The sequence below is a fragment of the Prionailurus viverrinus genome, chromosome D4 (genome assembly GCF_022837055.1).
Source record: "Prionailurus viverrinus isolate Anna chromosome D4, UM_Priviv_1.0, whole genome shotgun sequence".
In the NCBI taxonomy this organism is placed as follows: domain Eukaryota; kingdom Metazoa; phylum Chordata; class Mammalia; order Carnivora; family Felidae; genus Prionailurus; species Prionailurus viverrinus.
Window position 1 is genome coordinate 86,917,790 of NC_062573.1, and position 24,617 is coordinate 86,942,406.

At 43.1% G+C, this 24,617-nt stretch overlaps 1 protein-coding gene across 7 annotated transcripts in view; it reads right to left on the minus strand.

Moving 5' to 3' along the window:
• The window catches only part of WNK2 (WNK lysine deficient protein kinase 2), a 134,514-nt gene that overhangs the window by 36,559 nt on the left and 73,338 nt on the right, over window positions 1-24,617 (minus strand). For all 7 annotated transcript variants that reach the window (XM_047829685.1, XM_047829679.1, XM_047829684.1 and 4 more), the window contains 2 exons: window positions 1,530-2,296; window positions 1,185-1,254 (listed from right to left, as the gene is read on the minus strand). In XM_047829685.1, the coding sequence (XP_047685641.1) occupies window positions 1,185-1,254; window positions 1,530-2,296 (837 nt within the window). The remainder of the gene's footprint in view (window positions 1-1,184; window positions 1,255-1,529; window positions 2,297-24,617) is intronic.

Genomic DNA, 24,617 nt, shown 5'->3' on the forward strand with positions numbered 1-24,617 from the left:
ACGTGCCTGCCGCAGGGGTGAGAGCCTCTGGCAAGGTTGGGGGGGCTGCTGCTGCACAGATTCCCAGGGAGACCCAGACCCAAATGTCACACACCCCCAACCTACAGGCAGTGCCTGATGCCCCCCCATCACATCCCTGCAGTGGGGGATCTGCCCTCTCTTTGCACACCTCCAGGCACAGGGGTTCACTCTACACTCCCTGTTTCCAGACAGCTCTGACCACCAGAAATGCTGACCATGTCTCCTTACGGTTCCCCGACAAGCTCTGCACTCTGGGAGGAGTGGGCTTGGGAGTGGCTACGGCATTTGAAGTCCCTGATGCCACAGAAGGGACCCGTGGTACATTTCTCATGCACAGAGGTCAGAAGAGGGAGCAGGCGCTCAGGGACAGCGTCTTACTTTCTCCCTCGGAGCATTCCTGCTTGAACCTCCGTTTCGCAGGTAAACACGTGCTGGGGCTTCTGGCTCCTGTGCCAGCTGTCCCCATCCCTCGACAGTGTGACACCTATGAACGCAGTATCCAGAGGCCCAGTAGGCCACTCACTGGCCTCACTGCCAACTGGGGCCTCACCTGCCGCTGACACAGACCCAGGGTCCTGTCACAAGGTCAGCTGGACCTTTATCTTGCTGATCTCCCGAGGAATCCCAGGCCAAGAAGAAACCCCACCTCGGAAGGTGAGACCCACCCCCTTGGGTTGACACACAGGTGTTCAGGTAATGAAATGAGAACCACCACAAGAGCTCCCACAGAGACCCACAGCACCCAGGAGACTCAGAGAAAGTTCCACAGCAGGAACTTGCTGGCCCCAGGCCGGCAGCTTCCACGGACAGCTGGAAACTCTCAGCCCCAGCCCTGCACTCTACCCAAACAAGCTCCCGCATCTTGTAACCTTCTAAAGAACACGGGGCTCAGGGATGCCTGCCAGAGCGCATGGAGAGCACTGGGCAGCCGGGCAGTCCCTGATCACCCCCTGACACCCAGCCCAGCTGTTTCTACAAAGGCCTTTCTCACCTTGGGGCCTGAGCATGTGCTCTGTTAGAACACAGTGGGCTTTAACTAATGCATCACGACGGGCTCCCACTATGCCTGAGTCCCACCCAAGATGCTATAGGGATGAAGGGTAGAGACGTGGGATGCACCTTGAAAGCACTGGGGGTCTGGCAGGTGACCTGGGGCTCATTACCTGTCAATGGCGAGGGCCCAGCCTGCTCCAATGCAGCCCCCAGCCCAGGGGCTGTTTCTGACTTCCCCGGCTGGTGGAAGAAACGGAGAGAGCCGTTAAGTCTCCCCTGGTGATGCGTGCAGAGACCTGCAGATCCCCTCTGTATGAAGGCTGGGCTCCTCCCCAGGCCACCCTGACCGGGGCCGTCCAGACCAGGTCCCGACCTTGCACACACACTCCCCAAGTCCCCAGATGAGCCACTTTTTGTAAAACATGGGGGTGGGCCCGAGTGTGGGGCGGCCACAGCCAACTGAGGCAGGTCTGCGTGCCTGGGGTGCTCGCCACCCTAGTAGGGCCGGAACTTACCACGGGCTGGGGCTCCAGGGTCAAGTCTCGGTCCCCCGCCTCCACAGGGGTCCCGGCAGAGGCTGAGGAGGTGGGCACGTGCTCCTGGTAGAGCAGAGTTCGAAGCTTCTCATCTAGGCTCTTGATGGTGCTGTCCACAAAGCCCACCCTGGGGGGAGGCCCCTCCCCATCTGACTCCAAGGCCGAGGGTGGCTGGGGGGCCCCAGTGGGCCCCAGTGGGGGGCTGGGGAGCTGGGGGGTGGCCAGGCTGATGGCCCCTACTGCAGGGGGCAACGGGGGTAGGGGCTGACCCAGGGTGGGCTGAGGGGTCCCACTGGGGGCGCTGGGTGCAGGGGCCAGAGCCTGCAAGGGCTCACCCTGGGCCATGGCCTCCCTGGCTGAGGTGGGCTCTCCCAAACCCGAGGGGTAGCGGGGGGCCTCCAGAGGTGGGGCACAAGGCCCCCCACCTGCACCCAGGGGTTGTGCAGAAAGCTGGGTGTCTTGAGTCTCTGCCAGTGGCTGGGGGGTCTCACGCTCACTGGCCATCCCCTGAGAGGTCCCTGGGCCCCCTGCCTGCACAGCGGTCCCCACTGCGGGCTCTGGCTTGGGGCTGGCGGCTGGTGTGGCCGCATCCTGGGGCAGAGCAGTCACAGGAGGGGAGGATGGCAGCAAAGGGGCCGGTGCGCCGCCAGGGGTGTCCCTGGGGCCTGTTTGGCTCAGATGCTGTGGACTGGCTGGGAAGCCGGATTTTTCCTTTAAGGACAGCTGGTCTTTACAGGGCGCTGTGTCTAGAAGAAATAGGAAAATGCCTCTGTACCAGCCTACTCTGGTGTTGTTCACCTGGCACTTCCCTAGCCAGAAAGATGCCTTCTATGACCCGCAGACCCCACACGCTGGTCTTCTCTTCTCCAGTGTGCCTGACGCGCCTTGCAGCGGCCAGGCTTCTCCCCTCAGGCCCCCACACCAGCAATGCCCCCCTGCCACCCCCCACCCCTTCCCTCTGGTTGTTCAGGAGCACTCAGCCCTCAGGCGCAACCTGCCCCCACCTGCCGGGGGTGTGGCACGAAAACATGCCTCCGGTATCCTTCCCGCCAGCCAGTCCACAAACTCGTAAGTGAGCTTATAAAAGCACAGTGCCTATGCGAGCCCCACACGCTCGCTGCCTCAGAGGGAACATGAAGCTCCCATGAACAGACCCCGATAAGGTCAGAAGCACGCGACACCAACACCAGCGTCCTCTGGAAAGGGGTCCTCAGGGAGGAGCTGACGGGAGGGAGGAACCAAGCAAGGGACCCCGGCTCCCGCCCAGGAACTCCCAGAGCTTCTGTGTGCTCCCGAGCCTGGGAATATGCAGCGAACGGAGCCTGTCCTGTTTCCCCAACTGACTTCTCCTTTGAGGCTGCTCTTCTTTACTTAAAATTGCAGCAAACTAAAATGAAAAGCTTACAAAAATACAAGGGGGTAGGGGGAGCGCCGGGATCCCACACCCCCAGACTCACACTGCCCGCCCCCCCAGCCGGTGACAAACGTCCACATCTGGTTTCTTCACGGCACTGCCACACAAACACGTGCTCTGAACACCACAGCTTAGTTCTAACTTTGACTATTGTATCAGCAGACTCCTGTTTACTCTTTCCTGTCTGGCTTCTCTCGCCATTTTATCTGGGAGATGCGCCCACGATGCGTGTCTGCATAGTTTCACTCCCCAACTCCCCTATGACTCCTGTGCCATTGTGTGCTGCTATGCACTAGCACACGAGCGTGAACACGCCAGCGCACATCTGCTGGGCCTGCGCCCCAGACGGGGCTGCCGGGTCACAGGGGCCTCAGCCTTCAGGAGCCGCGAACCGGCTTCCCTACACACCTGTGCCAGTTCCCCTCCCAGAGCAGCCTCCGTGCTCCCACACTCCCAAGTCATCCTGGGAACTGTAACAGGACCTAAAGTGGTTTTGTTTGTTGAGAGAGTGAGTGTGTGAGCTGGGGAGAGAGTCCCAAGCAGACTCTGTGTTGTCAGCGCAGAACCTGACGCGGGGCTCGATCTCACCAACTGCGATATTATGACCAGAGCTGAAATCAGGAGTCAGATGCCTCACTGACTGAGCCTCCCAGACACTCTGTGTTTGTTTTTAAGTAGGCTTCATGCCCATTGCTAGTCCAGCATGAGGCTTGCACTCACAATTCTGAGATCAAGACCTGAAATGAAATCAAGAGTTGGATGCTTGGGCGCCTACGTGGCTCAGTCAGTTAAGACCTACTCTTGGTTTCATCTCAGGTCATGATCTCATGGTTTGTGAGTTTGTGCCCCGCATCAGGCTCATGCTAGCAGAAGAGGCTGCTTGGGATTCTCTCTCTCCCTCCCTCTCCCTCCCTCCCTCCCTCCCTCCCTCTCTCTCTCTCTCTCTCCCCCCACTCACGGCTCTCTTTCAAATAAATAAAAAAAATAAAAAATAAAAAAGAGTTGGACGCTTAAGCCATCCAGGCACCACTCCCTTTTTGTTTTAAAAACAATCCTATCATCACCACTTAGCAGTCAGACCATTCTTGTCAATCAAGATGTGGGCGTACCTCTGGGTGCTTCTACTCCCTTGTTCAATGTCTACCCCTGTTCCAGTACCACAGTGTTTCTATAGTTGTGGGTTTACATAATTAGTCCCAGTACTCAACAGAACAGTTTCCTTCCTCTAGAGGGTATCTTGGTTTTTCCTGGCTTTTGCATTCCCACAAATACCATACAATCAACTTGTCAGTGCCCATTAAAAGTCAGAATTTTAACTGAGACCACAATGAATCTGTAAATCCATTTGGGGAAAAGTAATGTGTTTACAATATTGAATCTTCTAATCCATGAACATGGTATATATCTTTTGATTCATTTCTTAAGTTTCTCTCAGCGTTTTATTAAAGGCCTGGGGTATAAAGGACTTATTTTGTCAGAATCATTTCTATTTCATGTTTGCTATTATTATGTTACTACAAATGGAAATGTAATAAATTTCTACTTACTAACTATTGCTGGTATAGAAAAACTGTTGCATCTAGTTACCTCACCTAAATTCACTTATTAATTTTAACATTTTCCTAAATTTTAATTTCCATGTATATAGACTCTTTGTCAACAAATAATGATAGTTTATTTCTTCCTTTCAAATCCTTATAGCTTTTTAAAATAATAATTAAGTGCCATTAGTCAGAGGTAAAAATGAAATAATTACTGCAAAAAAAAAAAAAACCCCACATGATAATTTCCACCTCAGAGTGGGAAAAGTTGTACAAACGTATTCCTTGGAAAGAATTATAATCTGACCCAAAACAATAATTTTATAGCAAGGGCTTCTCAATAAAAGGTTGTTATCTTGTTCTGTCCAAATGCTTAACAAAAAGTAATGTTAAAAGAAACATCACCACTTATGGAACACCAATTTATAATTACATTGAAAAATCAGAATAATCACTCAGCTCTGGGCATCTATTACATGGCATTCATTATGTATTTAATTCTACTTGAAGAGTGATTACTATTGGAATTGAAAATAGAATGAAGCCTACCTTAAGTTGGTACCAAGCCAAAATTTACTTTGGAAAACCTTGTTTTGAGATTAATGACATTTTTTTTCAAATGAAAAATAAAGCTATTATACCATTACCATAACCTCCATAAATATTTACAAAAAAAAAGGGAACCGGCTCTTAAACTTAGCTGCAGACTGGAATTACCTGGAGGAGCAAAAGGTAACACTGGGTCCCCTCTGCAGAAATTCAGATTTCACTACAAGAAGCAGACTTCTTCAGTCCTGCTGCTTTTCTATTATTTTTTCCCCTTTCTCCTCTTTCTCACCCTTGCTCCCTGCCTCTCTCCTTCTCGTCCTTCCTGACATCATACCCCCACTGCACCAAGACCCCCAGTATGAGATGAAAATAAATGGTGATAATTGGTATCTGATTGTTTTCTATCTCAAAAAGAAAGCATTCGAGGGGCGCCTGGGTGGCTCCATCGGTTAAGTGTCCGATTTCGGCTCAGGTCATGATCTCATGGTTTGTGAGTTCAAGCCCTGTGTCGGGCTCTGTGCTGAAAGCTCAGAGCCTGGAGCCTGCTTCAGATTCTGTGCCTCCCTGTCTCTCGGCCCCTCCCCTGTTCATGCTGTCTCTCAATACTAAATAAATGTTAAAAAAATTTTTTTAAAAAAAGAAAGCATTCGACATATCACTATTAGAAATACTTGCTGTTGGGGCACCTGTGTGGCTCAGTCGGTTAAGTGCCTGACTTCGGCTCAAGTCATGATCTCGTGTCCGTGAGTTCGAGCCCTGCGTCGGGCTCTGTGCTGACAGCTCAGAGGCTGGAGCCTGCTTCAGATTCTGTGTCTCCCTCTCTGTCTGCCCCTCCCCCACTCGTGCTCTGTCTCCGTCTCTCAAAAATAAAATAAAAAAGACATACTTGCTGTTGGGGTACCTGGGTAGCTCAGTCGGATCTGACTTCAGCTCAGGTCATGATCTCACAGTTTGTGAGTTCAGGCCCCACATCGGGCTCTGTGCTGACAGCTCAGAGGCTGGAGCCTGCTTCTTTTTTTTTTTTTTTTTTTTAATGTTTTTATTTATTTTTGAGACAGAGAGAGACAGAGCATGAGCAGGGGAGGGTCAGAGAGAGAGGGAGACATAGAATCTGAAGCAGGCTCCAGGCTCTGAGCTGTCAGCACAGAGCCCGACGCGGGGCTTGAACTCATGGACTGTGAGATCATGACCTGAGCTGAAGTCGGACACTCAACCGACTGAGCCACCCGGGCGCCCCGCCTGCTTCTGATTCCGTCTCCCTCTCTCTCTGCTCCTCCCCTGTTCACTCTCTCTCTCTCTCAAAAAATAAACATTAAAAACTTATTTTAGAGAAACAGTTGCTGTTGTTTTTAAACATTCTTCATCAAATTAAACTAATTCATCTTTATACTTCTCTTTTTATTAAAGTCATTAACAGGCTTTGAATCTCATGAAATGCTTTCTTCCGTCTATTGAGATGATCACATGCTTCTCCTTTAATCTGTGCCTCTGTCAGCCACCATTCCACTCTCTGGTTGTATGAACTCCCCCCCCCCCCCCCCCCCCCCAGACATCATACAGTATTTGTCTCTAGCCCTCTGGCTTATTTCACTTAGCATGATGTCCTCCACGTTCATTCATGTTGTCACAAATGGCAGGATTTCCTTGGTTTTATGGGTGAATAGTATTCCATTGTATATATTTACATTTTCTTTATTCATTCAACTGTCAACGCTTAGCTTATTTCCATCTTGGCTACTGTGAATAATGTTGCAATGAACATGGGCGTACTGCTATCTTTTCAAGATAGGGATTTCTTCAGATCTATACCCAAAAGTGGGACTGTGAGATCATATGGGAGTTCTATTTTAAAATTTTTTAGTAACCTCCATACAATTTTCTATAATGGCTTAACCAGTTTGTATTCCCACTAACAATGTACAGGGTTCCCTTCTCCTCATATCCTTACCAACATGTGTTATCTATGGTCTTTTTGAAAAAAGCCATTCTGAAAGGTATGAAATGAGATCTCATTGTGGTTTTGATGTGCATTTCCCGGATGATTAGTAATGCTGAGCACCTTTTCACATATCTGCTGGCGATTTGTAGGATTTCCTTGGAAATAACATCTATTCAGATTCTTTGCCCATTTTTATTTTTAAATGTTTATTTTTGAGAGAGAGAAGACAGAGAGTGTGGGCATGTCAGGAAGGGGCAGAGAGGGAGAGGGAGAGAGAGAAAGAGAGAGAGAGAAGTTTGAAGCAGGCTCTGCACTGACAGCAGAGAACCTGATGTGGGGCTCGAATTCATGAGCTGTGAGATCACGACCAGAGCCAAAGTCAAAAGCTTAACTGATGAAACCACTCAGGCGCCCTCTCTGCCCATTAAAAAAAAATTTTAAGTTTATTTATTTTTGAGAGACAGAGTGAATGGGGAAGAGGCAGAGAGAGAATCTCAAGAAGGCTCTGTACTGTTAGCACAGAGCCCAATGCAGGGTCCGAACTCACAAACCGTAAGATTATGACCTGAGCCAAAACAGAGTTGAAGGCTTAACCGACTGAGCCATCCAGGTGCCCCTGCCATTTTTAATTGGATTATTTGAGGGATCTTTTGTTTTTGCTATTGAGCTGTGTGAGTTATTTACATATTTTAGGTATTAGCCCCTTATCAGATATATGATTTGCAAATACTGCCTCTCCTTCTGTAGGATGCCTTCTCATTTTGATTCTTTTGCTGTGCAAAAGCTTCTTAGTTTGATGTAATCCCACTTATGATTTTGCTTTTGCTGCTTGTCTTTTTAGTGTCACATCCAATGTCAAGGAGCTTTTTTCCTGTTTTCTTCTAGGAGTTTTATGGTATCATGTCTGAGAAGTCTTTAGTCCATTTTGAGTTGATTTCTGTAAGTGGTATGAGATGAAGGTCCAATTTCATTCTTCCACATGTGGATATCCAGTTTTCCAGAATCACTTACTGAAGAGACCATCCCTTCCCCATTGTGTGTACTTGGCACCTTTGTCACAGATTAGTTGATCATCTGTGACTAATGACTGTTACATTAGCCTGCGTCTGTTTTTATGTCAGTACCCAACTATTTTGATTACTAAGGTTCTATAATACAGTTTAAAACTAGGGAATGAGATGCCTCCAGGTTTCTCATCTCGAGATTCTTTGGCTGCTTGGGGTCTTGTTATTCCATTTAAATTTTAGGACTGTTTATTCTATTTCTATGAAAATGCCATTGGAATTTTGACAGGGATTGGACTGAATTTATAGATGGCTTTGCATAGTATGGATATTTAGCAATATTAATCCTTCCAATCCAAGAACATGGGATGCCTTTCCATTTATTTCAGTGTCTCATAGTTTTCAGTGTATATAGTTCTTTCCTCTCCCTGGTGAAACATATTCCTAGATATGCTATTGTTTTCGATGTTACTGTAAATGGAATCGCTTTCTTTTTTTTTTTTTTTTTTTAAGCTTATTCTGAGAGAATGTGTGTGAGCAGGGGAGGGGCAGAGAGAAAGGAAGAGAGAGAAGCCCAAGAAAGCTCTGCACTGTCAGCACAGAGCCCAATTTGGGGCTTGAACTCACAAACCGTGACAGCATGACCTGAGCCGAAACCAAGAGTCAGACACTTAAACGACTGAGCCACCCAGGTGCCCCAAAATTGCTTCCTTAATTTATCTTTCAGGTAGCTTGTTGTTAGTACATAGAAATGCAACTGAATTTTGCATGTTGATTTTGTATCTTTCAACTTTACTGAATTAATATTCTAACAGGGTGTTAAAAAAAATTTTTTAAGCTTTATTTTTGAGAGAGCGAGCGAGAGAGTGTGAGTGTGAGCGGGGGAGGAGCAGATAGAGGGAGACACAGAATCCGAAGCAGGCTCCAGGCCCCAAGCTGTCAGCACAGAGCCTGATGCAGGGCTCGAACCCACGAGCTGTGAGATCATGACCTGTGCCGAAGTCGGATGCCCAAACCGACTGAGCCACCCAAGCACCCCTCTGTGGGGTTTTTGATGGAATCTTTAAGGGTTTCTATATATAAGATTATGTCATCTGCAGAGACAATTTTACTTCTTCCTTTCTGATTTAGATGCCACTTGTTTCTTTTTCTTGCCTAATTGCTCTGGTTAGAACTTCCAGGACAACGTTAAATAGAAGTGGTGAGTGGGCATCCTTCTCTTGTTCCTAATCTAAGAGGAAAGACTTCAGCTTTTCACCACAGAGTATGTTAGCTGTTGGCTTGTCCTATATGACCTTTACTATGTTAAAATACATTCTTTTAATAACTCATTTGTTGTGATTTTTATCATGAAAGGATGTTGAGTTTCCTTAAAAGCTTTTTTCTGCGCCTGAGATGAGCCTATGATTTTACCCTTCATCCTGCTGACGTGGCGTATCGCATTTATGATTTGCTTATGCTGAACCATCCTTGCATCTCAGGAATAAGTCCCACATAACAGTTACCATTCTTTTAATGTGCTATTGAATTCAGTTTGCTATTATTTTGCTGAGAACTTTTGCATGTATATTCATCAAGAATACTGGCCTATAATTTTCTTGTGTCCTTGTGTGGCTTTGGTATCAGGGTAATGGTGACTTGATAAAATGAGTTTGGAAATGTTCCTCTTCATTACTTTTGGAGGAGTTTGAAAAGGATTAGTGTTAATTCGTCTTTAAATGTTTGGTAGACTTCACCAGTGGTCTGGACTTTTGTTGGGAGATTTGATTACTTACTTAATCTCCTTACAGTTACAGATCCATTCAGGTTTTCTAGTTCCATGATTCACTCTTTGTAGGTTGTGTGAGTCTAGGAATTTATCTTGATTTTTTCTAGGCTGTCCAATAGGTCAGCATGTAATTGTTCATGGTAGTTTCGCATGATTTTCTGTATTACTATGGAATCAACTGTTGTGATGCCTCATCTTTTAATCCTGACTTTGAGTCCTCTTTTTTTCTTAGTCTAGCTAAAGGTACGTCCATTTAGTTTACCTTTTCAAAAAAGCTTGCTCTTCATTTCATTTATATTTTGTTGTTTTTCTGGCCCATTTATTTCTGCTCTCATCTTTGTTGTTTCCTTCCTTCTAACTCTGGGCTTTGTTTTCCTTTTTCTATTTCTTGGAGGTATGAAGTTAGGTTGTTTGAGATCTTTCTTGTTTCTTAATGTAGACCTTTATCGCTATAAACTTTCCTCTTAAAACTGCTTTTGCCGCACCCCTTAAGTTTTGGTGCGTTATGTTTCCATCTTCATTTGTCTCGGGTATTTTTTTATTTCCCTTTTGATTTCTTCTCTGAGCCACTGGCTATTCAGATGTCTAGTTTTCGTGTATTTGCACTTTTCCTGCTTCCCTCCTGTTACTGATTTCTGGCTGCGTAGCTTCATGTAGTCAAAAAAGACATTGTGACTTCAGTCCTCTTAAATTTTTTTTTTTTAATTTTTTTTTAACGTTTATTTATTTTTGGGACAGAGAGAGACAGAGCATGAACGGGGGAGGGGCAGAGAGAGAGGGAGACACAGAATCGGAAACAGGCTCCAGGCTCTGAGCCATCAGCCCAGAGCCCGATGCGGGGCTCGAACTCACAGACTGCGAGATCGTGACCTGGCTGAAGTCGGACGCTTAACCGACTGCGCCACCCAGGCGCCCCAGTCCTCTTAAATTTAAGACTGGTTTCATGATCTTCCAAGTGATCCTGGAGAAATCTTCCATGCACGTCGATAAGAATGTGTGTTCTGCTACTATTCAGGGGGCGGGGGCGGAGAAGGTATTCTGAGCGTCTACTAGATCCATTTGTTCCACTACAGTGTCCTTCCAGTCAGTATTTCCTTATTGACTTTCTGTCTGATCTACCCGTTATTGAAAGTGAGGTATTCAGAAGTCTATACTGTTTACATCTTTTGATTGGAAAACCTAATCCATTGACACATAAAGTAATTACTGATAAGTAAGGACTTACTCTTGCCATCTTGTTCATTGTTTTCTGGCTTTGCAGTTCTTTATTCCTTTCTTCCTCTCATGCTATCTTCCTTTGTGATTTGATGATTTTTCATAGAAGTATGCTTTGTTTTGTCTTTTGCATACTAAAGCTATTTGTGATAATATGAGCCTTACATTAAAAACATAGTTATAAATAAGTCCATTCTGAGCTGGGAACTTCAACTGCACACCAGACTCTACACTTCTACTTCCCGCACATATATTTCATGTTTGGTAACACAATGTACATCTTTTTTACATTGTGTATCCATTAGAAATTATTGTAAATATAGTTATTTTTAATACTTTTGACTTTTGACATTCATACTCAAGTGATTTGTACACAACCATCATACTCTGGATGACCATATGCTTACTTTCACCAGTGAGTTTTACACTTTCATGTCTTTTCATGTTACTAATTAGGATCCTTTCACTTCAGCTTGAAGAATTCTCTTTAGCATTCTGGTATGGCAGGTCTAGTGGTGTTGAACTCCCTCAGCTTTCATCTGAGAAAGGCTTTCTCCTTTATTTCTGAAGGACAGCTTTGCCAATATTCTTGGCTGTCAAGTATGTTTTACTTTCAAAACTGCAAATATATCATTCCATTCTCTCCTGGCCTGCAAGGTTTCTGCAGAGAAATCTGCTGAAAGCCTTTTGGGTATTCACCTGTTTGAAATGAAGTGGGTATTTTTTTTCTTTTCTCTGTCTTGCTGTTTTCAAATTTCTGTCTTGATTTTTGATAGTTGAATGTGTCTTGGTGAGGTCTTCTTTGGGTTCAATCTATTTGGGGACCTGTAAGATTCATGTGCCGAGATGTACATAACTCTTACTAGATTTGGGAATTTCTTAAATAAGCTTTCTGACCTTTCTTTCTCTCTTCTTCTGGGACTCCCACAATGCAGATAGCAGTTGCTTGATAGTGCCCCCAAATTCACATATGCTTTCTTTGCTTTTTTCATTCTTCTTTCTTTTTTCTCCTATGACTAGTTAATTTCAAATAACCTGTCTTGAAGTTAACAAATTCTTTCCTCTGTTTGATCAAGTCAGCTATTCATGCTGTCTGTTGCATTTTTTACTTCATTCATTGTATTCTTCAGCTCCAATATTTGTTGGTTCTTTTCATGATTTCTATTTCTCTACTGAACTTCTCATTTTCCTCACGTATTTTTTGTTGAGTTGTCTCATGTATTCTGTTAACCTTAAAAATAAAACTGTTATTTTGCCAAAAAAAAGGGGGGGGGGTTATTCTTAACAGAGAATTTCAATCTGGGACAAGCTAGCTATGGCAAAACAACAGGCAAGTCTGGAGAAGAAGTCCAAAAAGGAGGCTCTTTTATAGAGGAGGGGGGTGTAGGGAGGGGCTGATGTAAACAAAAGTGCATTGAAGTAAACTGGGAGCTGGAAGTATAGTGGTTTCTCATTGGCTGAGCTGTTGCCAGGAAGAAACCTTCCTTCCTCTTGCTGGGGTAGTAAAGTAGCATCCACCTGCAAGGTCCCTCTCTTCCTGCTGGTTTGCAACTCTGCTGGCCCCCTGACTCCATTATAGACAAGGTTTCCTTCTATTAATTTTCACAGTTCTCTTGTAGTTCACTGAGCTTCCTTAAAACGGTTAAGTTTAGGGGTGCCTGGGTGGCTCAGTTGGTTAAGTGTCTGACTTCGGCTCAGGTCATGCTCTCACGGTTTGTGAGTTCGAGCCCTGTGTCAGGTTCTGTGCTGACAGCTCAGGGCCTGGAGCCTGCTTCGGATTCCGTGTCTCCCTCTCTCTCTGCCCACCACTGCTCATGCTCTGTCCCTCTCTCAAAAATAAACAAACATTTTAAAAAAAAAAAAGGTTAAGTTTGAATCCTCTGACAATTCACACATCTTCAATTCTTTGGGGTCAGTTACAGGAAAATTACTGCATTCCTTTGGTGGTGGTATGTTTGCTTGCTTTTTTTTATGTTTCTTGTAACCTCGTGTTGCTAACGTTGCACTGATGAAACAGTCACCTCTTGCAGCCTTTACAGATGGGTTTTGGTGGGTAAAGACCATCTGTGAATGGGTGCAGGACATCAGCTGGGTAGGCTGTAGTGGTTCTAGGACAGGCCCAGTAGTGGAGTCTCTGCGCAGGTCTATCAGCCAACATCAGCATCAGCAAAGATGGCAGAGGTCCTCAACTACAGGTGGCAGCAGTGGCTATAAGGGCTGTTGGGGTCTTCAGTCATGAAGGCTTCTGGGTACCTCCTAATGTTTTTCCTCCCATGGGGATGTCACAGCTAAGGTGATTCTTCTTGGCACAGGGTCCAGCTTGTGGGTAGTGGCAGCACTGGTGTCTGAAGTACAGGTGCCTATGGCACAGATATGGAGCAGAAGTCTGGAGGGCAGGCACCCACAGGGGGATGATGGCCCCAGGTTCTGGGGCACTGGCTAGCCCACAATGATAGTGGCTCCAGTGCCTCAGGTGCATAAGTGTGGAGTTGTCACGGAGCTGAGGTCTAGAGCACAGGTGCACCCGGAACAGCCAGGGTTCAGCAGTCTGGGATCTGCACAGGGTTGGGGAGGCAGCAGACAGTCCTGGTCCAAGGCTGGCACAAGAGCACATCCTTCTGGGAAGAGGGTACAGCAGAATCTCCTTCTGCAGAGGGTCTATGGCAGCAATAGCTATCGGGTTACACCCATGGCAAAGACGTCTTTTGTGAGGCAGGCCACTGGGGTCTGCCCACTAGCATACGTGTCTTCTGCTGTGAAAGCTGTGGGGACCCCGGGCTGCTGCAGGGGCTGCAGAGTTCCTCCGAGGGCCTCCCCAGAGCATGCCCCTGGGGGCCATGATGGCACTCGCCATGGCACTGACAGAGCCCCACCTTCTTTGATCCTAGCCATTTCCTGAGGCCTCGTGTAATCCCATCTCCCCAGGGATCCTTTTTTTGCAGTTGTCTATATTTTTGCTCCACTGTGTTGCCACAGGTTCTTAGCTGGACACTTAAGCCCTCCCAAGACCGTTTCCACTAATGGACAGGTGTATGTTTTCATGGGGGGCATGAAGGCTATAGCTCCTACACTGCCTCCTGCTGACATGACCCCTCCCAGTCATCCTGGGGGGGGGGGTGGCCTCTCTCTCTCTCTCTCTCTCTCTCTCTCTCTCTCTCTCTGTGGTTTTCATCTGAGCAAAATTCTCCACTCCTCACGTGAATTCCATTTGTCCTTTCCCTTTTTCTCGACAAATGTCATCTCTTTTCCAACATCTGGCTGTGTCCATCTGCTTCACTCTGATGAACACATGTTGGCTGTGACAATGCAGCATCCACCCCCTCCCTTGTGTGGCAGGGAACAGCTGTCCCTCCTTCCAATTCCAGGGATGTGCACATAACTGTCTCAGCATGCAGCCACCTGTCCACATGATTGCTTTAGAGGCAGGTCTGACTCCTAGTTCTGCAGAGTAGAGTCAGGCCCGGAACTTCAGAACCCTTCCGAACAGAAATAATTCTCTTTTCTGCCTGCACTTGACCCTGGAAGACCAACACACGGAGGTCCTCCAGCAATCTTGCCACCATAAATGACAAATGTGAGAGGGTTTTTAATTACCGATTTAATTTTTCTATGTTCATAGCACTTTTCAGATTCCGTTTCTTCTTATATAAGTTTGGTAAGTTATATTTCTCTAGGACATCCTCCGTGTTTTCAAATTTATAGGCATGCAGTTACACATAATATACTCTTAACTCCTTCTCAGTGTTAGTCAGACTGAAGCAATGTCTTCTTCATTCCTGGTCTTGACTGTGCCTTCTCTTTTCTATGCTCAGTCTCACCAGGGGCATACAAATTTTATCAGACATTTCAAAGAACCAACTTCAAGCTTTGTTGACACTCTTTTGTATGTTTGTTTTATATTAATTCATGCTCTTATCTGTTGCATTTCCTCTTTGAGTTTTTCTTTTTATAGTGGACATCACTGATTTTTAGCTTTTTCTTTCTAATATATGCATTTCTTCAAAATTATAGATTTAGCTGCATGCCCAAGTTCGGATATGTAATATTTTCATTTGCATGATTTTCATGTCATTACCATTCAGGATGTTTTCTTGATTTCCATTATAATTCCTTCTTTGCTTCATGAAATATTTACAAGTGCATTTCTTTTTTTAATACTTTTTAAAAAGTTAATTTTTGAGACAGAGAGAGAGAGAGAGAGAGGTAAGAGGTAGAGCACACGAGCTGGGGAGGGCCAGAGAGACAGAGAGAGAGAGAATCCCAAATAGACTCTATACTGCCAGCATAGAGCCCGACACGGGGCTCAAACTCATGAACCATGAGATCATGACCTGAGCCAAAATCAAGAGACACTTAACCGAGTGAGCCACCCAGGTGCCCCTATGAAGACATTTCTTAACTGAAAAACATATGCAGATTTTTTTAGATATCTCATTTTTTAATTCCAGCTTACCCAACTATAGCTGGAGAACACACACTGAATGATTTTGATCTTTGAAATCTGTTGAGATTTGTTTTGTGTCTTGCATACACCTAATTTAAAAATACCCTACGTTGGTTAAGCGTCCGGCTCTTGATTTCAGCTCAGGTTGTAATCTCACAGTTTCGTGGGTTTGAGCCCTGTGCTGGGCTCTGGGCATTGACCGGGCAGAGACTTCTTGGGATTCTCTCTCTCCTCTGCTTCTCCCCGGCCTATGCTCTGTCTCTCAAAAAAAAAAAAAAAAAAAAAATTATTTTTTAAATCTTTAAAAAAAAAAAAACAAACCCTATGTAGACTTGGAAAAAAATGTGTATTCTTCAGCCACTGGGTGATCTACATATAGACCAAGATTGCTAATTCTATTAAAATCCATTATATCCTTAATGACTTTTGTCTTCCTGTTCTAAAGGTTCCAATAATGATTGTAGGTCTATTTCTTCATTTACTTCTGTTAATTTTTGCTTTATGTATGTTGAGGCTATGTTATTAAAGACACACAAATACAGAATTCTTCTGTCTTCTTGAAGAGCTGAATCTTTCACCATTATGTTTTTGCCTTAAAAAGCCTACTTTTTCTCATACAAAAAGATCTACACTAGCTTTGTTTAGGTTAGTATTTGCATACTGTGTTTTTTCCCCGCGTGTTTACATTGAACTTTCTGTATTCTTAGGTCTTAGTTTGTTTCCTTTTTTCATTATTTGGCAACCTTTGACATTTAGTCCTTTCTATTTAATTACTGACCTATTTGGGTAAAAACTACCATCTTACTAATGATTTTCTATGTGTTCTCCTTGTTCAATGTTACATTTTCTCTCCTTCCTGTTCTTTTGTTTTTTAAGCATTCCTCCCCACTACACCCCACCACCATGAGTGTGTGAGTAATCTACTATCTTATAATTCTCACAGGGGCATTCTAGAGACAACAGTACACATTCTTGATGTTGGCCCTTCCCACATAATGCAAGAACCCAGAAGCCCTGTGAGTACAATTCCTTCCCCCTCATAAGTATCCCTGTATTTCCACGTATTTTAACACAACAAATATATCTGAACTCTCAAAAAACACAACACTTTTATACGGTCAACGTTCATTTCGATCTACCCATGTATCTACAATGCCATTACTTTTATTCCCTCCTGCATTTCTGACATTCCATCCAGGATAACTGGGGTTTTTTTTTTGCTTAATAGTATCTCCTCCAGTATTTCTTTAGGGGAGATGTGGATGTGATCAATCATTTTGGTCTTTATCTCGTCTTGACTTACGTAGAATCCTATCACCAAGCAGGGATTCGAAGCTGGCGCTTATTTCTGTTATCATTTGAGGGTAGTAGCATTTGGTGGTCTCCTGGCAAACACTGTCTCTACTAAGACAGGGGCCACCCAGCTCACTGTTGCTCCTTTAGAGGCACCTGCTTTTTCCTTAAGCATTCTTTCAATTCTTCTGTTCGCCTCTGTACTTTCACTACAATATGTTTAAATATGTTGTTCCTCAGTTTGGAGGCCTTCTTGAATGTGTGGTTAATGCCTTTCAACTCTACATTATCTCCTCAAACTTGATACTGTCCTATTCTTTTCCTTTCTGGGGCACCAATTATATCATGTTTGACTATCTCACTGAAATCTCTATATTTTTTAGCTCCTTTTATTTTTTTAGTTCTTTGTTAATTCTGCCTCCAGCAGTGGACAAACATCCTGTGAGTCTTAGTTTTAACTACTGTATCTTTCAGTTTCACAATTTCCATTCAATTGGGATTTTTTATTTGGGGCCTATAAGCAAAATCCACCACCATCAACATAATGAATATACTCATCATTCTCCCAGACGTTTGTTCATGAACTGTGTAATCTACACCCCCGCCATCCCTTTCCTGCCACACTCTCCTTCCCAGACAACTACTGATCTGCTTTCTGTCCCTATAGTCTCCATTTATATGTGATCATATAACATGCACTTTTGTCTGGCTTAATTTAGCCAAAGCCTTTAGACTTTGCTATAGTCTTTAGACAAAGACAATACTTACTTTGAAAATCATCCATGCTATTGTAAGTACCAATAGTTCATTCCTTTTTTATCATGGAGTAGTGTTATGTTGTATGCATAAACCACAATATGTTTATCGGATGGACAGCAGGTGGGGCTAGTTCAAGGTTTGGGCTATTATAAGTAAAGCTGTTACAAACATCTGTGAAAATCCTCATACAGACATCTGCTTTGGTTTCTGTTGCACAAGGAATGGCTAGATAACCAATGAAACCATTTAGGCCTGGACAATTCTTTTTTGGGGGGGAGATTTTTCACTATAAAATCAGTCTTTTTAATTGGTACAGGAGCATTCAGGTTAACTATTCCCTCTTGGATGAGTTTTCACAGGTTGTGCCTTTGTGGAATTAGTCCCTTTCATCTAAGTTATCAAATTCACGTGTGTTTGTTCATAGTATTCCATGACTATGATTCCATGATTGTTATTCTTTTAGCAGGTACTGTAGTGATAACTCTCCTCTTTTATTCTTGATACTGGTATTCAGAGATTTATCAAAATTAGTGATTTTTTTCAAAGAACCAATTTTTGTTTCATTAGTTTTGTCTGTTGTTTTTCTGTTTCAAATTTCATTGATACCTGCTCTTTATTCCCTTCATTTTGCTTGCTTTGGATTTATTTTTTCCTAGTTTTTTAAATTCAAGATGAAAGCTTGGGTTCTTGAATTGAGACTTCTTTTTTCATCTAACCATGTAGTGCTATAAATTTCCCTCTAAGTACTGCATTAGCTGCATTCCACAAATTTTAATATGTTGAATTTTCATTCTTGTTCATTTCAAAATGTTTCCAATTTTCCTTGAGACTTATTCTTCAACTTAACAGATTTATCTATTACTGAGAGCAGAGTGTTAAAGTCTTCAACTATAATTGTGGATTTGTTCACGTCTCCTTTCAAAATAAAGCTTTGCTGTTAGGTGCATTCATATTTAGAACTGTTAAATCATCTTAATTAACTGGCCCTTTTATGTAATGTTTCTTTTTTTTCTTTCTTTAACTGAAGCATAGTTGACTTACAATATCCTATTTGTTTTGGGTGCACATCATACTGATTTAATATTTTTCTACATTACAAAATGATCCCCATAAGTCTAGTTACCATTTATCACCATACAATTGTTACAATACTGACTATATTCCCTCTACTGTACTTTATATCCCCATGACTTATTTAAAACTTGATGTCTGTACCTATTAATCTCCTTTACCTACTTAGCTCATCTCCTAGCCCCTCTCTTCTCTGGTAAACAAAAGCTGTTTCCTGTATCTATGAGTCTATTTCTGTTTTGTTCATTTGTCCTTTCCTTTTTTTGTTCATTTGTTTTAGATTTCACATGTAAGTGAAATAATATGGCATCTGTCTCTGACATTTCACTTAGCATAATATCCTCCAAGTCCATCTATGTTGTTGCAAATCATGAGCTTCCATTCTTTTTTATGGCTGAGTAATATATGTGTGTGTGTGTGTGTGTGTGTGTGTGTGTGTGTGTGTGTGTGTGAGAGAGAGAGAGAGAGAGAGAGAGTGGGAGAGAGGGAGAGAGGGAGAGAGGAGAGAGAGAGAGAGAGAGAGAGAGAGAGAGAGAGAGAGAGGGAGACATCTTTATCCATTCATCTTTGGATAGACACTTAAGTTGCTTCCATATCTGGGCTATTGTCAATAATGCTAATAATGCCACAGGAGTGCATGTATCTCTTCAAATTACTGTTTTCATTTTCTTTAGATAAATACCACAAATGGAATTTCTGAGTCATATAACAGACATATTTACTAATTTTTTGAGGAAACTCCATGCTGTTTTCCATAGTGGCTGCACCAATTATTCTCTCCAGCAGTGCACAAGGGTTCCCTTTTCTCCACATCCCCACCAACACTTGTTATTTCTTGTCTTTTTTTTCTTCTAGCCATTCTGACAGGTGTGAGGTGGTGTCTCCTTGTGGTTTTGACTTGTGTTTCTCTGATGATGAGAGATGTTGAGCATCCTCTCATGTGTCTGTTGGCCAACTGTATGTCTTCTTTGGAGAAATGTCTGTTCAAGTTCTCTGCCCATTTAATCAAGTTGTGGGTTTTTTTTAAATTAACTTGTGTAAGTTATTTATATATTTTAGATATTAACCCCTTATTAGATGTATGGTTTACAAATATCTTCTCCCATCTTCTCCCAAAAGGTTGCCTTTTCATTTTGTTGATGGTTTCCTTTGCTGCACAAAAGCTCTTCAGTTTGGTGCAACCCCATTTGTTTAGTTTTTGTTGCCCTTGCCTAGGAGAGTGGTCCAGTTTAATTCTTTTGCATGGAGTTGTCCAATTTTCCCAACACCATTTATTAAAGTGACTGTCTTTTCCCCACTGTATTTTCTTTCCTCTTTTGTCACAGGATAATTGACCACATATGCATGGGTTTATTTCTGGACTCTATTCTACTCCACTGATCTGTGTGTCTGTTTTCATGCCAGTACCACACTGTTTTGATTACTACAGCTTAATAATATAGTCTGAAATCATGGAGCATGATACCTCCAGCTTTGTTCTTCTTTCTCTAGACTGCTTTGGTTATTTGGAGTCTTCTGTGGTTCCACACAAATCTTGCAACTCTTTGTTCCAGTTCTGTGAAAGCTGCTATTGATATTTTGATAGGGCTGCAATGAATCTATATTTTGGTAGTAATATGAACATTTTAACAATATTAACTCTTCCAATCCATGAACAAGGTATATCTATTTATTTGTATTGTCAGTTTCTTTCATCATCATGGTTTTCAGAGTACAGCTCTTTCCCATTCTTGGTTAAATTTATTCCTAGGTATTTTATTCTTTTTGATGCAACTACAAATTTTTCACCTTAACTTAGAAATATTTCTGAGACACATGGGTGGCTCAGATGGTGAAGCATCTGACTTTGCAGGTCATGATCTCATGGTTCGTGCATTTGAGCCCTGCGTCAGGCTCTCTGTTGTCAGCATGGAGCCCACCTCAGATCCTCTGTCCCCCTTTCTCTGCCCCTCTGCTGCGTGCACTCTCTCAAAAATAAATAAACATTTAAAAAGTGCTTTATCTCTCAAAAATGCAAACTATCACCTGAGCTTACAGCAAGTAATAATCTTTCTGTTGGTCTTGCCTTGATGTTGATAGCTGTTGCCTGATCAAGGTGGTGGCTGTGGGAAATTGGGGTGGCTGTGGCACTTTCTTCCAATGAGACAACAATGAAGTCTGCCACATTGACTTCTCCTTTTACAATCAATCTCCCTGTAGCATGAATGCTGTTTGATACCACGGAACTTCTTTCAGAACTGAAGTCAATCCTCTCAAATGCTGCCACTGCTTTATCGACTAAGTTTATATAATATTCTAAATCCTTTGTTGTCATTTCAACAATCTTCATAGCATTTTCACCAGGAGTAGATTCCGCCTCAAGGAACCACTTTCTTTGCTCATCCATAAACATCCATTTAAGTTTTATCATGAGAATGGAGCACTTGAAATATAATAATAATAATGAAAAAGCTTGAAGTATTCTGAGAATTACCAAAATGTGACACAGAGACACAAAGTGAGCAAATCCCTTTGGAAAAATTGTGACAATAGACCCTTGACACAGGACTGGCACGATGTTTCAATCTGTAAAAAAAATAGGGTATCTGTGAAGTGCAATAAAATGAGCTATGCTTGTATTAGTTCTGTTTTTCGGTGGAGCCTTTATAGTTTTCTATATATGACATCACATCATCTGCGTATAGTGGTAGTTCTACTTCTTCCTTTCTGATTTAATTTGGGTGCCTTTTCTTTCTTTTTATTGCCTAACTGCTGTGACTACGACTTCCAGTACCACGTTGAATAAAAGTGATGAGAGTGGGCATCCTTGTCTTGTTCTCAGACAAAAGTTCTTTTGATGTATTGTTGAATTTCATTTGCTAATATTTTGTTAAGGCTTTTTGCATCTAGGCCCATCAAGGATACTGATTTGTAATTTTCTTTTTTTGTAGTGTCTTTGCTTTGGTATCAGGGTGATGCTGGCCTCGCAGAATGAGTTTGGATGCATTCATTCCTCTTCGGCAATAGTATGGAAAAACAGGTACCAACTTTTCTTTAGATGTTTGATAGAATTCAACAGGCAAAGATGGCAGCAGAGTAGGAGGACCCTATGCTTACCTCGTCCCACAAATATAACTCGTTATGAAATCATCCTAAAAAGCCCCAAAATCTGAAGACTGGCAAACGAACTCCACAACTAAAGGTAGAGAGGAGACCACACAAAGACGGAAGTCAGAGCCGTGGCTTGGGAGAGAAATGGAGAGTGACTGCTGCAGCGGGGAAGGCGCCATGGTCACAGAGACGGATGAGAGATAGACTTACATGCGGGGGGAGCACACAAGGAAAGCTAACCCCCACGGCAATTGGCCTGGAAAGCAAGAGGGACCAAATTTTGTGAGTTCTTGCAACCAGAGGGTCTTAAAACCTGTTGTTTTAAAGGTTAGTGGGCTTGGCTGAGATAGAGCCTGGAAGGTACTACGCTGCTCTTGGAGAGAAGGCAGGCAAACAACCTGCAGGCATACGGTATGGAAATAGGGATCCAGAGAGCATCTGGGGCACACGGTAGGGAGGTGGTGTGCTCACCTCAGAGTGCATCCCAGAGAGGCATCATTCACAGAGAGACCACTCTGGGAACAAAGGAGCTCTCCAGTGTCATTTCCCTCCCCTGCCCCTCAGCATAAGCATAGGGCCACCTGCGGAAACCAGCGCTCTACTTAACTTGCTTATGCCAAGCCCCACTCCGACCATGCTCCAAAAAAACCGCACTTCCCAGTCACACTTGCCTCAATCCCAGCATAGCGGACCCCCTCCTCCCCCTGAGAAGACCGGCGTAATCCGCTACTCACACTGCATCTCCCAACTTGGGAGTTTTGCTCGGCTTCCGTTCTGGCAACAGTGGCAGTAAGGCTCACTGCACAAGCAGACCAGAGCACATCTAGTTAAAACACGCCACATTCAGGCCAGGGACCAAACACTGCCCACAGGAGACAAAGAGAGCCCCTGAGGTCAACTGGTCAGAAAAATAAAGCAGCCAGGACACAAAAGCATAGCCCACACAGCACACACTGGAGACACTCCCTGAAGTGTGAGACCCTGAGGAACGGGGGACACTACACTGCAGGGCACTGTATGATTTCCTCTTAATAAGGCCATTAGCCTCAAGAACAGAAGACATAGCTGACTTGCCTAACACACAGAAACAGGCACAGGGATGTAGACAAAATGAGAAGACAGAGAAATTTATCCCAAATGAAAGAACATCACAAGGCCACAGCTGGAGACCTAAAAGAAGCAGATATAAATAACATGCCTGAAGGAGTATTTAAAGCAACAATCATAAGGATGCTCACTGGACTTGAGAAAAGGGTGGAAGACGTGACTGAGACCCTTAACACCAAGATAAGGAATAACACAGGAGAGATAAAAGGCTCAATAAACAAAATGAGAAATATGCTTGATGGAATGAATAGCAAACGGGAAGAAGAACAAGAAATTAATGACCTACAAGACAAAGGAATGAAAATTAATCAAGCTGAACAAAAAGAGAGAGAAAAGAATTATGCAATACAAGAATAGACTTAGGTAGCTCAGTGACTCAAACATAATAACATGTGTATTATAGGAACCTCAAAAGAAGAAAGAGAAAAGGGAGCACGAAATTTATTTGAAACAATAATAGCTGAAAACTCCCCTAATCTGGGGAAGGAAACAGACATCCAGATCCAGAATGCATAGAAAACTCCCATTAAAATAAACAAAACCAGATCCATACCCAGATATGTTGTAATTAAAATGGCAAAATATAGTGATAAAGAAAAGACACTTAAAGCAGCAAGACAAAATAAAATAGTTACATACAAGGGAAACCACATAAGGCTATGAGCAGATTTCTCAACAGAAACTTTGCAGGCCAGAAGAGAGTAGCATGACATAGTCAAAGTGCTGAATGGTAAAAACCTACAGTCAAAAATACTCTATCCAGCAAGGCTACCACTCAGAATAGAGGGAGAGATAACAAGTTTCCCAGACCAAAAAAACAAAAACTAAACAAACAAACAAACTTAAAGGACGTCATGACCACTAAATCAGCCCTGCAAGAAATATTAAGGGGGAACGTTTTGAAAGGAGAGACCAAAAGTGACAGTATAACTGCAGGAAACACAGAAGAAGTAAATATGAGTGTTTCTGTAAATATTCAGTCAAGGAACTCACAAAATAAAAGGAGGTAGAACATGATACCATACCTTCTTACCTAGGTAAGAAGGACAAGAGTAAAAAACAGGTTCACACTTGAATGATCACTGACTTAATACAGACTGCTATATGCAGCAAATGTTCTACAAAAACTTAATGGTAAGCATGTATCAAAAACCATTAATAAATATGCAAAGAATAAAAATAATTAAATCCAAATATATCACTGAAGAAAATCAGAAAACCACAAGAGAGGAAAAGGAAACGAAGAATCAGAGAAAATCTTCAGAAACGACAATGTCAATAGATACATATCTATCAATAATTACTTTGAATGTAAATGGACTAAATGCTCCAACCAAAACACAAACAGTGACAGAACAGATTAAAAAACAAGACCCATCTATGCTGCCTACAAAAGACTCATTTCAGACCTAAAGACACCTGTATATTGAATGTGAGGGGATGGAGAAACATTTATCATGCAAATGGATGTCAAAAGAAAGCTGGAGTAGCATTACTTATATTGAACAAAACAGACTTTACAACACTGTAACAAGAGGCAAAGAAGGCCATTATATAATAATAAAGAGGACAGTCCAACAAGAAGATATAATAATTATAAATATTTATGCACCCGACATGAGACCAGCCATAGGCATAAAACAATTAATAACAAACATAAAGAAACTAATCAATAATAATACAATAATAGTAGGGGACTGTATACCTTACTTACATCAATGCACAGATCATCTAAACAGAAAAGCAACAAGGAAACAATGGCTTTGAGTGACATATTGAACCAGATGGATTTAACAGATATATTCAGAACACTCCATCCCCAAACAGCAGAAGACACATTCTTTCCAAGTGCACATGGAACATTCTCCAGAAT